The sequence below is a fragment of the Chiloscyllium plagiosum genome, unplaced genomic scaffold (assembly GCF_037043375.1).
Source record: "Chiloscyllium plagiosum isolate Xiang-an unplaced genomic scaffold, Cpla_swu_hap1 HiC_scaffold_18, whole genome shotgun sequence".
Taxonomy (NCBI): domain Eukaryota; kingdom Metazoa; phylum Chordata; class Chondrichthyes; order Orectolobiformes; family Hemiscylliidae; genus Chiloscyllium; species Chiloscyllium plagiosum.
In genome coordinates this window covers 80705801-80722290 of record NW_028270156.1, presented here as the reverse complement: position 1 = coordinate 80722290, position 16490 = coordinate 80705801, and the positions used below count along the sequence as shown (strand labels likewise).

General features: G+C 46.4%; 1 protein-coding gene across 2 annotated transcripts in view; it reads left to right on the top strand.

The window, feature by feature from the left end:
* The window catches only part of pex16 (peroxisomal biogenesis factor 16), a 49203-nt gene that overhangs the window by 13734 nt on the left and 18979 nt on the right, over positions 1-16490 (top strand). For both annotated transcript variants that reach the window (XM_043706328.2, XM_043706330.2), the window contains exons 3-6: positions 425-501; positions 8283-8416; positions 14571-14680; positions 15122-15214. In XM_043706328.2, coding sequence (XP_043562263.2) covers positions 425-501; positions 8283-8416; positions 14571-14680; positions 15122-15214 — 414 coding nt within the window. The remainder of the gene's footprint in view (positions 1-424; positions 502-8282; positions 8417-14570; positions 14681-15121; positions 15215-16490) is intronic.

Below are 16490 nucleotides of genomic sequence, written 5' to 3'. Positions count from 1 at the left end.
CAAGGGGCTGCATGAGAGATTCAAGTAGATAGACTTGGGAATTCCATGAGGTAGTGTGACTTAATGCCTGTGATGCTCTCGGCACTGACCGGAAGTGGTAGGGGTTGAGGTGCATTGTAATATGGTTGTTTGTGTAAAGGAACTCGTGTGGAGTGAGAGAGAGGTGGTTCGGAAACAGGCCTGAAATGAAATGGAAAGGATATAGTGCGGTTTTGCATGGCAGTGTGCTCAGACCACAATACCTTGTTGTTCACATTGAAAAGTGTATAGGGCAGGATTTGCCTATTGTATTGCTGAAGTGGGGATTGGATGATTGTTTATCAACTAGGAGAAAGTGAGGACTGCAGAACAGTTCTTTACAGTTCAGTTTTTGCTTGTTCTGTCTGGTATCATTATTTCACATGGGTTTCTCTCCACTCGACAGTGTACTCTGCATCCAATTTGCTGGTGCTGGTCAATGATGGAATCCTCAGGAAAGGTGTTGCTCCAACACCGCTGGTGGTAAGTACTACTTCAGGAGGGACGTTTGACCACTGACATGCAGGACGAAAGCCAAAACACAAACACCAGCCCCTTCTCATGCATAGCTATTGTAAAAAATATCCTGATATTTAGGATTTAAACACTGGCTATCTCTCCCATCCAGATATATTTTATTCTGTTTATAAACCACACTGAACATTCCCATTCGATTTCAAGTTTGGAAGTCGCTCCCGGGTAATTAGTATTCTATATATACATGCGCAAAGCCTCTCAATTAGATTCCAGTCTGTAACTCACTCCTGGGTATCTCTTATCCTACATTTAGCCACGTGAATCCTTCCATTAGATATACACAAAATAGTGCAGATACAGGAATTGTAAAACAATTACAGGAGAAACTCAGTAAGTCTGGCTGCATCTACATTTCAAGTCCAGTATGACTCTTCAAAGCTGAAAGGGATTGGAAAATGATGGTTTCATACATTTGACAGAGGCTGTGGGGAAGTGAGGGGAATATATGATGCGGTGCTTAGTGCAAAAGACAAACGGGTTGTTAATTGTGGTGGAAGAGAAGTAGAGATGTAAAGTAGTTGTAGATTAAGGTGTGAAAGGGGTAAATGTGCACTGACTGCTGTGAGAAAGTAAGCAAGGCACAAATAAGATAGGGTATTGGGGCACGGAGGAGAAGAATGCAGAAAAATGGAAGACAAATGCCATGAGATCAGGCTCTGAGGTGGTGAAATTCAAGTGACGAATCCATAAGGTTATAAAGTGCTTAAGTAGGAAATGAAGCGGTGTTCCTTGAGCTTGTGTTTTGTTTCGTTGACACTTGGCAGCCGGCCCAGGACAAAAGTATTAGCATAAGAGCAATTGGAAGGTCAGGGTCATTCCTGCACATGTCACGCAAGTGTTCCACACAGTTCTCACGCAGTTGCATTTGATCTCACCAAAGTAGACTAGATTGAAGGAAGTACAAGTGAAATGCTGCTTCACTTGGAGTTGTGTTTGAGACCTTGGACAGTGAGGAGGGAGGAGGAGGAGGTTACACCTGAGATTTGTGTGGGAAGGTGTCCTGAGGGGACTGAGGAAATGTTAGGAATGATGCAGGAGTGGACTGGGTGTTTTGTAGGGAACAGTCCCTCAGAATGCTAACAGTGGAGGGGAGGGGGAAGGTGAATTTCGTGGTGGCATCCTGCTGGAAGTGGTGGAAATAATGGAGGATGATCCTCTGAATGCTAAGACTAGTGGGGTGGAAAGTGAGGACAAGAGGAACCTAGTGGGAGATATGGTTCTGGGTGAGGAAATAAGATATCTGAGCAGAAGCATGGGAGATGGTTCAGATACAGCTGGAGACATTAACAATCACAATGGAGGGAAGTCCTCGGCTGAAGGAAAAGGAGGTAATATCAGAGGCACCCCAAGTAGCATCATCAGATCATCAGCGGAAGGGAAGTTGGTGTCACAATGGTGTCCTTGCAGAAGACCGGGTGTGAGGAAGTGTAGTCACGGTTAACAGTGAGAGTCAGTGCATTTATAATGAAACAAAAGCAGACATTGCTGGAAAAGCTCAGCAGGTCTGGCAGCATCTGTGCAGAGAAATCAGAGTTAAGAAATCAGGTCCAGCAGTTCTGAGGAAAGGTCACTGGACCCGAAATGTTAATTCTGATTTCCCTTTACAGATGCTGCCAGACCTGCTGAGCTTTTCCAGCAACTTTTTTTTATTTCTGATTTATGGTATCTGCAGTTCTTTCGGTTTTTATTTAGCATTTGTAATTAATACTGGTTGACAGCCTATCTTCAGATCAAGGAAGGAGAGGAAAGAGCCAAAGATGGACCAAGTGGAAGTGAGAGAAGGATGGAAATTAAAAGCAATACTGATGATTTTTTTCAAATCTGGACGAGGGAAGACGGTGGCACTGGTGACATCCATCAATGTACTGGAGAAAGTGGATTGCAACAACATATAGTCCACATGTGGATGCTAGTGGCTTTGGACACTGTCCTTTGGGAGAAAGTGAGATGCGTTAAAGGAGAATTTGTTCAAGGTGAAAACTAGCTGAGTTAGGTGAAGGCGGATGACGGTCAATGGGGACTGTTGGGCCTCTTTTTAAGGAGGACGCAGACAGCTTTCAGACTATCGTGGTGGGGATGAGCATGAAGAGGTAGCTTGGGCCAGAAAATCAGAAATTGTGGAACTGCTGTCAAGTCTCAGCAGGATCAGAAATGTAAGTAGGGAGAGAATGGGCGGGGGGGAGGGGAATGTTGAGTCAGGTTGGGATGAAATGAATTCAGTGAGAATCAGGAACAGGCTGAAATGATGGTCTTCCATGGCAATCTCATTTATGGATTTTGGGAAGGCAGTTGAAGTGGGTTGTGTGGAAGGTATGGACGGGAGATCTGTGGAGGAGATGTTGTCAGTGTCAGTCCTGGAAACAACAGCTTGATGTTCAATGGTGAGGTCATGGTTGTTGGGGTGGAAGGAATAGGAAGATGTGTCTGAGAGTTGGTGCTCAGCCTCTGCTGGGTAGGGGTTGGCATGCCTGACTCTTATCAGCACGTTTGTGACCAAGACCGGGCTTGGCCTTGAGAGAACAAAGCGTTCAGAGGAAAACAAGTTTGATGGGGGAGGGAAGCAGAGTTCAGCCCCTTAAGAATCGGATATATTTCAATGAGATCACCCTCATTCTTCCAAACTCCAATGAGGAGTTCTAACCTGCTTAACCTTTGTTCTTAAGACAATCCCTCCATACTGGGGATCATTCTGGTGAACTTACCCTGAACTGCCTCGAATTAAGTAATCAATTTTCTTCAAGAAGGGGATCAAACCTGTTCTCAGTACTCCAGATTTAATCTCACCAGTGCTTTGAATAATTGCAATAAGACATCCCCCCCACTCCTTATACTCCAACCCCCTTGAAATAAGGGCCCACATTCCACATTCCAAGGGACTGTATCGGCGTTACCTCATGCTCCCACGAGGAGGTTGAACAGTTCATCCACTACACGAACACCTTCCACCCCGACCTCAAATTCACATGGACAGTCTCGGACTCCTCCCTCCCCTTCCTAGACCTTTCTGTTTCTATCTCAGGCGACCGAATCAACACGGACATCTACTACAAACCAACCGACTCCCACAGCTACCTGGACTACACCTCCTCCCATCCTGCCCCCTGTAAAAATGCCATCCCATTCTCCCAATTCCTTCGTCTCCGCCGCATCTGCTCCCAGGAGGACCAGTTCAAAATACGTACAACACAGATGGCCTCCTTCTTCAAGGACCGCAATTTCCCCCCCGACGTGGTCGACGGTGCCCTCCACCGCATCTCCTCCACTTCCCGCTCCTCCGCCCTTGAGCCCCGCCCCTCCAACCGCCACCAGGATAGAACCCCACTGGTCCTCACCTACCACCCCACCAATCTCCATGTACAGCGCATCATCCGCCGTCACGTCCGCCACCTCCAAACAGACCCCAGCACCAAGGATATATTTCCCTCCCCTCCCCTATCAGCTTTCCGTAGAGACCACTCCCTCCGCGACTCCCTTGTCAGATCCACACCCCCCACCGACCCAACCTCCACTCCCGGCACCTTCCCTTGCAACCGCAGGAGGTGCAACACTTGCGCCCACACCTCCCCCCTCACTTCTCTCCAAGGCCCCAAAGGAAACTTCCATATCCGCCACAGATTCACCTGCACCTCCACCCACATCATCTACTGCATCCGCTGCAGCCGGTGTGGCCTCCTCTATATTGGGGAGACAGGCCGCCTACTTGCGGAGCGATTCAGAGAGCACCTCTGGGCCACCCGGACGAACCAACCCAACCACCCTGTAGCACAGCATTTCAACTCCCCCTCCCACTCCACCGAGGATATGCAGGTCATTGGACTCATCCACCGCCAAACCACAACAACGCGACGGTCGGACGAGGAGCGTCTTATCTTCCGACTGGGAACCCTCCAACCACAGGGGATGAACTTGGACTTCACCAGTTTCTTCATCCCCCCTCCCCCCACCTTGTCTCAGCCGAATCCCTCCAGCCTGGCACCGCCTTCCTGACCTGCAGTCTTCTTCTTGACCTCTCCGCCCCCATCCTACTCCGACCTATCACCCTCACCTTGACCTCTTTCCACCTATCACATTTCCAACGCCCCTCCTCCAAGTCCCTCCTCCCTACCTTTTATCTTCTCCTGCTGAACACTCTCTGCTCATTCCTGAAGAAGGGCCTGTGCCCGAAACGTCGAATCTCCTGTTCCCTGGATGCTGCCTGACCTGCTGTGCTGTTCCAGCAATAAAGTTTCAACCCACATTCCATTAGCCTTCCTAATTACCTGCTGCACCTGTTTAGATTTCCTACAGTATGGACACAGGCCCTTCGGCCCAACAAGTCCACCCCCCACCCCCGAAGGGTAACCCACCCAGACTAATTCCTCTATCGTATATTTACCCCTGACTAATACAGCTCACACTATGGGCAATTTAACATGGCCAATTCACCTGGATTGTGGGAGGAAACTGGAGGAAACCCACGCAGACACAGGGAGAATGCACAAACTGCACACAGACAGTCACCCGAGGCAGGAATCGAACCCGGGTCCCTGGCGCTATAACACAGCAGTGCTAACCACTGAGCCACTGTGTGCTAACTTCCTGTGTTTTGTATACAGGAACCCCTTTTTGCAGTTTTTCTCTTTTGATAAAATAGTCTGTTCTTTTATTTTCCCTTCCAAAATGAACAACTTCAAATTTTACCAAATTATACTTCATTTACCAATTTTTAGCCTATCAATATTTCTGTAAACTGTTTATATCCCTCTTGGCAACTTGTCTTTCCACTCATTTTGTGTTGTCTGCAAATTTGGCTACAGTACATCTGCTTCATTCCTCCAAGTCAATGAACTATAAGTCCCACCACTGATGTCTATGAAATCCCACTGGATACTCGTTGCCAACCTGAAAAGGAATCCCTTATCCCCACATGCTGTTTCCTCCCCATTAGCCAATTCTCTATGCCAGTATCCTACCTCCAACACCATTGGCTCTTAAGTCTTAACCTTATTGAGGGACCTTCTCAAATGCCTTCTAGAAGTCCAAATACAAAGCATCTATTGATTTGCTACTGTCTACTTTGGTTGAGACTTCCTCAAAAAAACTCAACTAAGTTAGAAACAAACGATTTCACTTTCAGTGAGCTGTGCTGCCCCTGCTTATGATTTTCCAAATGTGTTGCTATTTCGTACTTAATAATTGATTCCAACATTTTTTCTAACACAGATGTCACATTGGCAGTTTTCCAATCCTCCAGTACATGTTCAGAATGCAAGGATTTTGGAAAATTATAACCAGTGAATCCACGATCTCTACAGCAACCTCTTTTAGGATGCAAGCCTGAGACCTTTAGCTCCATTAGTTCTCAGCATCACAGAAGGCCTTTCTTATACTCTTCATGGGATTCACTCCGATGTTTAAGTTATTGCCATCTCAGTAAATCACCTTTGTCTTGAGCTACTGTTTCTGTTCGACTGCAGTGTTCCAATGTCTCTATTTAACTTTCACTCCAATTAATAACACTTTTGTCTCTTGCACTGGCTATCCACACTATCTGCTTCTCTTCTACATCTGTCAAAAGTTCGAAAGCCACCATCTTCCAACTGTTTTGGATTTGAAGAAGAGTCAAGCATCAGCTTTGCTTCTCTCTCCACAGCTACTGCTTGGCCTGATGACTTTCACCCACATTTTCTGCCTTTAATTAGATTCCGATCTGTAACTTATTTCTGGATATAATTTACTCCCTATATTAACTGCCGCAACCCATCAGTTAGATTCCAGAGATCTATTATTCTATATATAAACCACCGAAACATCTCAACTGCATTCTGGACCGTAACTCACTCCCATGTATCTGTTATTCAATATATAAAAAACCCCTGAACCCGCCCATTAGGTTCACATAAATTATATAGAACATAGAAGAATACAGCGCAGTACAGGCCCTTTGGCCCTCGATGTTGCGCCGATCCAAGCCCACCTAACCTACACTAGCTCACTATCCTCCATATGCCTATCCAATGCCCGCTTAAATGCCCATAAAGAGGGAGAGTCCACCACTGCTACTGGCAGGGCATTCCATGAACTCACGACTCGCTGAGTAAAGAACCTACCCCTAACATCTGTCCTATACCTACCACCCCTTAATTTAAAGCTATGCCCCCTCGTAATAGCTGACTCCATACGTGGAAAAAGGTTCTCACGGTCAACCCTATCTAAACCCCTAATCATCTTGTACACCTCTATCAAGTCACCCCTACACCTTCTTTTCTCCAATGAAAACAACCCCAAGTGCCTCAGCCTTTCCTCATACGATCTTCCTACCATACCAGGCAACATCCTGGTAAACCTCCTCTGCACCCGTTCCAGTGCCTCCACATCCTTCCTATAGTATGGCGACCAAAACTGCACACAATACTCCAGATGCGACCGCACCAGAGTCTTATACAACTGCAACATGACCTCAGTACTCTGGAACTCAATTCCTCTACCAATAAAAGCCAGTACGCCATATGCCTTCTTCATCGCACTATTTACCTGGGTGGCAACTTTCAAAGATCTGTGTACATGGACACCAAGATCCCTCTGCTCATCCACACTACCAAGTATCCGACCATTAGCCTAGTACCCCATCTTTTTGTTACTCTTGTTACTCTTGGGGCAGCACTGTGGCTCAGTGATTAACACTGCTGCTTCACAGCTCCAGAGACCCGGGTTCAATTCCACCCTTGGGCGACTGTCTGTGTGGAGTTTGCACATTGTCCCTGTGTCTGTGTGGTTTCTTTCGGGTGCTCTGGTTTCCTCCCACAATCCAAACATGTGCAGATTAGGTTAGTTGGCCATGCTAAATTACCCATAGTGCTCAGGGATGTGTAGGCTAGGTGCATTAGTCAGGGTAAATGTAGGGCAATAGAGTAGGGGAATGGATCTGGGTGGGTTACTCTTCAAAGCGTCAGTGTCATCTTGTTGGGCCAAAGGGCCTGTTTCACAACTGTAGGGATTCCATCTATAAAAAGACATATGTATCTGTCTGCACTGACTTGTGTTCAGGGACGATATCTGTGTCTCCACTTTCCCCTTCAGTGGAGAAACAGGCCATTTGGCCCAACAAGTCAACACCAACCCTTCAAAGAGTATCCCCCCCCCCCCCCCCCCAGACCCATTCCCCTGACTAATGCACCTAAATTACATATCCCTGAACACTACGGACAACTTAGTTCAGCCAATTCACCTCATCTGGACATCTTTGGACTGTGGGAGGAAACCAGAGCACCCCGGAGAAAACCCACACAGACACTGGGAGAATGTGCAAGCTCCAGACACACAGTCGCCCGAGGCTGGAATCGAACCCGGGTCCCTGCCACTGTGAGGCCGCAGTGCGAACCACTGAGTCACCGTGCCACCACACTCACTTGTGTTCAGGGACAGTGTCTGTGCCACACCGACTGATGCTGAGGGACTATCTGTTTCTGCACTGACTGTTGCTCAGGGACTGTGCCTGCACTGACTGGTGTTCAGGGTCTGTATCAGTGTCTGCACTGATTGGCATTTAAGAACTGTGACTGTGCCTGCACTGACCGGTCTTCAGGAACTGTGTCTGTGCCTACACTGACCAGAGTTCGGAGACTCTGCCCGTGCCTGTGCCTGCACTGACCAGTGTTTGGCGTCCATGCCTGTGTCTGCAAATAACTAGTGCTTGGAGACTATGTCTGTGTTTGTGTGCATTCACTGCCTTTTTATTTCCACCCCAGTCTGGCACTCAACAGCGGTTGATGACGTGGTTGACAGTTTTGGAACATTTAGAGGTTTTCACTGAGATGTGCTCGGCCAAGTTCTGGGGTGAGAAGTGTCGTTGGCTGGTGATTATTCTCATCCAATTAGCCAAGTAAGTGTCCTGCCCCGAATTTCAGTTGGATCCTTGTCTGCTGTCCCTACTCCCAGCTCACTTCCTGACACCTCCTGCAAAAACAAAGAGACTTTGGAGTGCAGGTTCATAGATCCTTGAAAGTGGAGTCACAGGTAGATAGGATAGTGAAGAAGGCGTTTGGTATGCTTTCCTTTATTGGTCAGAGTATTGAGTACAGGAGTTGGGAGGTCATGTTGCAGCTGTACAGGTCATTGGTTAGGCCACTGTTGGAATATTTTGTGCGATTCTGGTCTCCTTCCTATCGGAAAAATGTTGTGAAACTTGAATGGGTTCAGAAAAGATTTACAAGGATGTTACCAGGGTTGGAGGATTTGAGCTAAAAGGAAAACAGGCTGGGGCTGTTTTCCCTGGAGTGTCGGAGGCTGAGGGGTGACAATATAGAGGTTTACAAAATTATGAGGGGCATGGATAGGATAAATAGACAAAGTCTCTTCCCTGGGGTGGGGGAGTCCAGAACTAGAGGGCACAGGTTTAGGGTGAGAGGGTAAAGATGTAAAAGAGACCTAAGGGGAAACATTTTCAAGCAGAGGGTGTTACGTGTCTGAAATGAGCTGCCAGAGGAAGTGGTGGAGGCTGGTACAATTGTAACATTTAGAAGGCATTTGGATGGGTATATGAATAGGAAGAGTTTGGACGGATATGGGCCGGGTGCTGGCAGGTGGGACTAGATTGGATTGGGATATCTGGTCGGCATGGACAGATTGGACAGAAGGGTCTGTTTCCATGCTGTACATCTCTATGACTCTGTGGAAACCTGGCATTTTGCTAGACCAGCTGTGGTTGGCCTGTTAACCCTTTTACCTCCGTGACTTAGAGGGCTGCTCTGAACAAGCCATACCCCAGCACTCAGTTCCAGTGTGTTCCTGCTCCCTTTCCCTCCTGCATCCAATCCTACATGCAATGTTCTGCCCCTCAACCTGATCAGATGATGAAGAGAAACCCCCGTCCAAAATGTCGGCTTCCTTAATGGACCACCTCTGAGATTTGATCATCTTCTCAGTACAGGTTCTCTCTAATGAAGATGTAGTTACTTGATATCAGTTACAGCCCTTCAACAGCCAATTATCGGGTCATTTTTGAGTACAAAGAAGGGGAATTTTATTGTGTGCTAGCCCTGAGAGAAATTTTGGAGACATGTTGTCAAGCATTGTATAGGTTCAAAGTTAATGGGGAGCATCTAGTTAAAAAATAAAGATGCCAAGGTTCTACAGTCCTTGAAGGCAAAAGTGAGGACTGCAGATGCTGGAGATTAGAGTCGCGAGTGTGGTGCTGGAAAAGCACAGCAGGTCAGGCAGCATCTGAGGAGCAGGAGAATCGACAAATATTTAAGTTCACAGGGTTACAGTGGTGATGGTGTGGAAGGAGGTCATTCAGTCCATTGTGTCTGCATCTACTCTGAATACTTGAACTTTCTGGCAATTTCTTGCTTTTGCCCCATAGACATGTGTATTATTTTGAATTAATTAGTCATCCAGTGCCCTCTTGAATGCCTCAATTGAGCCATGTCTCAGGCTGTGTACTCTGTAATTTCCCCAGCTGCAGTGTAGAGCTCTGAGGTTCGTATGTAGCAGTGGCTGAGGAAACTGGAAGTGAATGTGTCAGCATGCTACTTGGAATGTGCAGACTCTCAGAGTGGCTGTATGGCTGTATCTCAAAGAGAATGTCAGTCTCCACCACATTACCAAGCAGTGCATTTCAGACTCTAATGGTTGACTGACTGTGAAAAAGCTATTTTTCTCATCTTGCATTTGTTTCTTTTGCAAAGCACTTTAAATCTGTGACCTCTGGTTTTCAATCCTTTGTTGACAAGAGTGTTTCCCCCTATCTATTCTGTCCAGAACTCCTCCAGGCACTTTCACCCCCACCTTCATCAAAGTGTATCTTTGTCGAGTGTCACTGCTTTCTCTTCATCCTGACCATGCCCCTCAATCCAGTCTCCCCTAAACCTTTTTCTCCAAAGAAAACACCCTCACTTTATCCAGTCTCTTTACATTGTTGAGATGATCCATCCCAGGTGAATCTCCTCAGCAACCCTCCGGTTCAGTCAAATCCTTCCAGGAGTCTAGTGACCAGAACTGCACATAATGTTCCAGCTGTGGCCTAACCAAAGTTCTGTACAGCTCATACGTAACCACCCTGCTCATACAGTCTATGTTTCAACTGTAAAGACAAGTGTCTTGCATACCATCTTAACTATCCTATTATCCTGTCCTGCCACCTTCAAGGATCTGCGGATAAGTACCTCAAGATCCCTGTATTGTTCTGAGCTTCCTAGTGTCTTGTTCATCATGTATTCCCTTGTCTTGTTCCTTCTTCCAATGTGAATACCCTTACACTTAGCGTTTTAAATTCCATCTGCCCATCTGACCAATCTGTTTATATCCTCCTGTACTCTAATACCTTCCTTTGCATTGTCAACCATCCAGGTAATGTTTCTGTCATCTACAAACTAACTAATCATCCTTCCCACATTCTTATTGACATTATTTATGCATATCACAAACAATTAAGGACCCAGCACTGATCCCTGTGGGATGTCACTGCATGCCAGGCTCCAGTCACACAAGCAACCTTCTACCAGCATTCTCTGTCTCCTGTCACTAAGCCAATTTTGGATCCACGTTGCCAAATTTCCCTCGATTCCTTGTGTTTTTATCTTCATAATCAGTTTCCCCTGTAGAATCTTGTCAAAGACCTTGCTGAAATCAATCTAAGCTACATCAACTATCCTTTCCTCATCCAATCACTTGGTCACTTCCTCGAAAAATTCCAGCAGATTTGTTAGGCGTGACCTCTCTAACAAAACCATTCTGACTATCCCTGATCAAACCTTGCCTCTCTAAATGAAGATTAATTTTCTTCTTCACTATTTTTCTCTAAGAGTTTCCCTACTAATGATGTTAGACTCACTGGTTTGTAGTTCCCTGGTCTATCTCTACCAACTTTCTTGTAAAGTGGGATCAAATTAGCTGTCCTCCAGTCCTCTGGCACCTCCCCTGTGGTCTGAAACAATTTGAAAATTTGGATCAGGGCCCCTTTTACAGTATTTCCTCCACATGTCCCACAGCAGCCTAGGAAACAACTTGTTCAAACCTACACCTCTATATCCTCCAAAACCTCCATGCTTCTTGTATCAATCTGCTCAAGAATGTTTTCTTGAATTCTGAACAATGAAGGAGGAGCACTCCAAAAGCTAGTGCTTCCAATTAAAGCTGTTGGACTATAACCTGGTATTGTGTGATTTTTAACTTTATACACCTCAGTCCTACACCGGCATCTCCAATTCTTGGATTCTGTACTTGCATCCTCCTCCTCCTGAGTAAAGATGGATGTGAAGTACTCATCTCAGATTGACATGGTTCATATTAATAGGAGAAAGTGAGGACTGCAGATGCTGGAGATCAGAGTCAAAAGGTGTGGCGCTGGAAAAGCACAGCCAGTCAGAAAGCATCCGAGAAGCAGAAGAGTCAACGTTTCGAGCATAGGTTAAAAGTGCAGGGGAGAAAGTTTAAAAGAGATGTGCGAGGCACGTTTTTCACACAAATGTTGGTGAGTGCCTGGGATGTGCTACTATCAGAGGTGGTGGAAGCAGATACAATAGCAGCATTCAAGAAGCACCTGAATGAACACATGAACAGGAAGGGAATAGAGGGTTACGGATCATGTAAGTGAAGACGGTTTTAGTGTGGGAGGGCAAAATGTGTTGATGCAAGCTTGGAGGGTCAAAGGGACTGTGCTGTTTTGTTCTTTGTTTTGAAGTTGTCTGCTCTTTTAGGTGGATGAAAAAGAAAATTTATAAAAGATAGAAGGAGCAAATATTTCACACAGAGCATAGTTCATATGTGGAATGAACTTCCAGAGGAAGTGGTGGATATGGGTACAGTTACAACATTTAAAATAAATTTGGGTCGGTACATGGAATAAGAAATATTTGAAGGGATATGGGTCTAGTTTAGTTTGGGATTATGGTCAGCATAGACTGGTTGGACCGAAGGGTCTGTTTCCATGGTGTATGACTCCATGACAGGAAAGCGCTCGACAGACTAGTCCTCTGGGAAAGGTGAATCAGGTCCCAGACCAGATGGATATTGTTGTGGATGATGTAGAACTGGTCAGGGGAGATAACAAATCCCAGGCAAGAAGACAACACCCTGGTGAGGATTTTGTAATCCGTGTGGAGGAAGGAGACTGGACGCCAGTTCTTAAGTAAACGAAGGTGCCCCTTTTTTGTCAGCAAGATAATGACTTCCCTGTGTCAAAGGGACAGCTCTGCAGCAGCAAAACATTCCTCCAGGACCTGTACGTAATCGCTTTCCCAGGATGTCTTAGAATGCCCTGCAGAACTCCATGGTCAGCCTGTCCAACCTTGGGTGGTCCCTCGAAAGCCAAGTGAGGGTGCCTCTAAAGTGTCTGAGTTTCGAGCATCCTGGCATCCCCCAGGCCAGCCTATGGCAGGTCCTTCCACAGAACTCTGTGTGAACATCCTCAAAGGATGGATCTGTTGAGAAAAGAGCCATGTAATAGCCTGAAGTCTGGGCATTAATACTGTCTTGATCCAAGTTGAGACCCCTGTCATGGCCAGCAACATAGGGAGCTGCTGCCCACCTCGCTGCCTTTTCAGAAAGTAGAAGGGGGAGCAGTGGTTCAGGTCCTTGAAGTAGATCCACAACTTAACGTACATGCCTCAGGTCCCAATGAATTGCAGGTCCCTCAGTGTGCCCTTCCTCTCTTCATACACTCCCTTCAAGGCCGCATCCACGTTAGGCGGCCAGCTGTGAATTACAGCAGTGTTAGCAGATAAACTGGAATTGAGGGCTTGCGTACTGTTGGAAATTTGGTTGGCAACGTGGTGTCAATTGTCTGTTGACTACTGGCCAACTATTGGTGGTGAAATCATATGATTAGTTCTTGGGTAAATTGGGGCTGGGAACAAGATAGAGAGAAGCCATCAGGTCTCCACCAGCCAGGAGTGTGCTCTCAGATCCCTGCAGGAAGCCATTTGAATCCTGAAGAAAACACTTTGCGTTTCCTTCAGCAGTTGCTGTCAGCTGTGACTTTTAATTATTCGGTCAGAAACTCTTATAAGTGAAACAACCACCCTTGGCATATTGCAAACCAGTGGAGCATCCAGAGCAGGATGACTGAGAAGCAGCGTCCTGACCAGGGTAAGAATGATATTAACAAAGCTTTTGATGAGAACCACAGAACTGTTTTTCTGCTTTTTCCCTTTGTCCATAACCCATGTTTTGGTGTGTGTGTCTGTGTGTGTGTGTGTAAAAGGGGAGTTTATAATGGGATTACAGGTCTAATTATCACTGTTATATGCCACTGTTTGCCTGTAGCTGGAATCTAATTACTTCTAATAAATAGTAGTTTTTGATAGGTATAGAAACCTGGTTCATGCTTTCTGTCAACCTGGATCTGAAAAGCAGGTAAATTGGGGAATCTCTTCATACTTCTTATAATCCTTGACTTTTATGACAATCCTGGGAACGGTAGAGCTTGATTTACAGTGCACTGTCTCAGTGAGTCATAACAGCTGTGAATTACAGCAGTGTTAGCAGATAAACTGGAATTGAGGGCTTGCGTACTGTTGGAAATTTGGTTGGCAACGTGATGTCAATTGTCTGTTGACTACTGGCCAACTATTTGTATGGCGGTGCAGAAAGGAATACAGAAAATGCTGGCACCATACATGGGTATTTAACATGGCCTGCAGTTCATAAAGGCATAGTGCAGTTCTGTAAAATATCATGCATGTAACATTTTTAACATATAACCAAACCAGCTTATTTGATACTAATACCAGCTTTTGAAGAACCATTCAGTTCGAGTGTTAGTTGAGTGTGTGTGACCATTACCAAAAATAAAAGCAGGACATCACCCACACCCAAATTCCCTTTGCTCCCCGTCTCTGATTCCTTCCTTCATTCCAACATCCCAATCCACACTTTCTAGTTCCTGTCCAGGCTAACCTGCCCTTTCTCTCAGCCGCAAATCTCTGTACTTTAGTTGATGGACCTATATTTTTAGTAACTGATCTCTTGACAAGAGAAGGCCTTTCTCTCTCTCTCTCTTTTTCTCCCTCTCGCTCTCTCTCTCTCTCTCTCAGAGCAACCCTGAGGATTCTGCTGCTGCACTGGTATAAGGCTGGAATCCAGACTTCTCCCCCAATTACACCACTGGACAGAGAGAGACACCTGCACAGGAGCTGCAGTGAAGGTGAGAGAGCAGCCCCTAGCTGTTGAGAGGAACATGGTACTACTGAGGAAATAATGAGGGAGACAAACAGGCGAGTTCACTAACCCTGCGACCCATCTCACTTCCATGGGCCACTTGCCCTCCCTCTGAAATCTTTTCCCTCTGCTCCTCCATGGCACTGCGCTCAGCACTACCTGCCCCCTTCCTGTTGCTTTTTTGCAAACAACCTTCCTAAGCACCCGTCCTTACTCCGCCACCCCAAAGTTCTCATGCCCTCTTCTCCCCTCAATCCATTGCTCTGTTCTCATCTCCCATGATCTCTCTGTGGCCTCAGCTCCCACTTACCCAACTCGACATCCCACCTGCCTTTCCCTACCTCGGCCAGTTCCCCCCCCTCACCTGCTGCCTCCTCACCCTGCATTGTTGGACTTAACACAAGCTCGTCAAACTCTCATTTCACAGACAATGTGACAGAGGCTGAAGTATCCTCACAGTCTTCGTCGACTGCCTTCATAGGACAGCGTTCCAAGAGAGTAGTCAGGATGCTCAACAGTAGTAAGTGATTCATCTTTTCCAGTTCCTAAAGTGTGTATGTGTCTGCCTTCAATCTGGTTCGCTGTTACTCATCGAAATCCAATCACGGCTGATTGGGTGAGCTCTTAATTGTGGCCGTCAGTTCCACTTCCCACTTGAGGAACATGAACTGACGATCAGCTTCTTACTAAAACACAACACTGAGAAAGCGCTGCACTGGCGGAGGGTCAGTGCCAAGGTAGCGCTGCACTGGCGGAGGGTCAGTGCCGAGGTAGCGCTGCACTAGCGGAGGGTCAGTGCCAAGGGAGCGCTGCACTGGCAGAGGGTCAGTGCTGAGGAAGCACTGCAATGGCGGAGGGTCAGTGCTGAGAGCGTTCAGCAATGGCGGAGGGTCAGTGCTGGGAGAGCGCTGGACTGCCAGAGGATCAGTGCCGAGGGAGCGCTGCACTGGTGGAGGGTGTCAGAGAGGTCTACAGCACAGTAAAAGGTCCTTTGGCCCACTGCTTCTGCACTGATCAAAAACTATTCTAATCCCATTTTCCAGCCTTTGGCCCAGAGCCTTGTATGCTTGGGCATCACAAGTGCACATCTAAATACTTCTTAACTGTTAGGATTCCTGCATCTACTGCCCTGAGACGCAGTGAGCTCCAGATTCCCACCACCCTTTGGATGAATTATTTTTTCTCATCTCTAAACCTCTGCCCCTTACCTTCAATCAATGGGCATTGATCCCTCCATCAAGGGGAGAAGGTTTTTCCTGTTTACCCTGTCTGTGCCCCTCATAATTTTCGACATCTCAATCATGTCCCATCTCTGTCTCCTTTGATCTTGGGAAAACAACTCCAATCTATCCAATCTCTCTTTGTAACTGAAAGTCTCCAGCCCAAGAAACATCCTCTCTGCACCCTCTCCAATGCTATCACATTTCTCCTAAAATGTGGACTCCAGAAATGCACACAGCGCTCCAGCTGTGGCCTCACCAATATTTTATACAATTCCAGCATAACCTCCCTGCTCATAAATTCTATGCCTCAACTATTAAAGGCAAGTATCCTATATGCCTTCTTAACAATTTCATCCGCCAAGCTCTGTATGCTACCCAGTTTCTGACCGTTCATCATGTTTGTCCTGTCCAAACGCACTATTTATCCAGATTGAATCCTATTTGCTACTGATCACTGCATCTGACCAGCTCATCTATATCCTCTTGTTCGTCTAAGGCGATCCTTCTCATTATTTACCGCTCATCAATTTTTGAATAGTCTCTGAACTTATTGACCGAATGTCCTCCATTCAA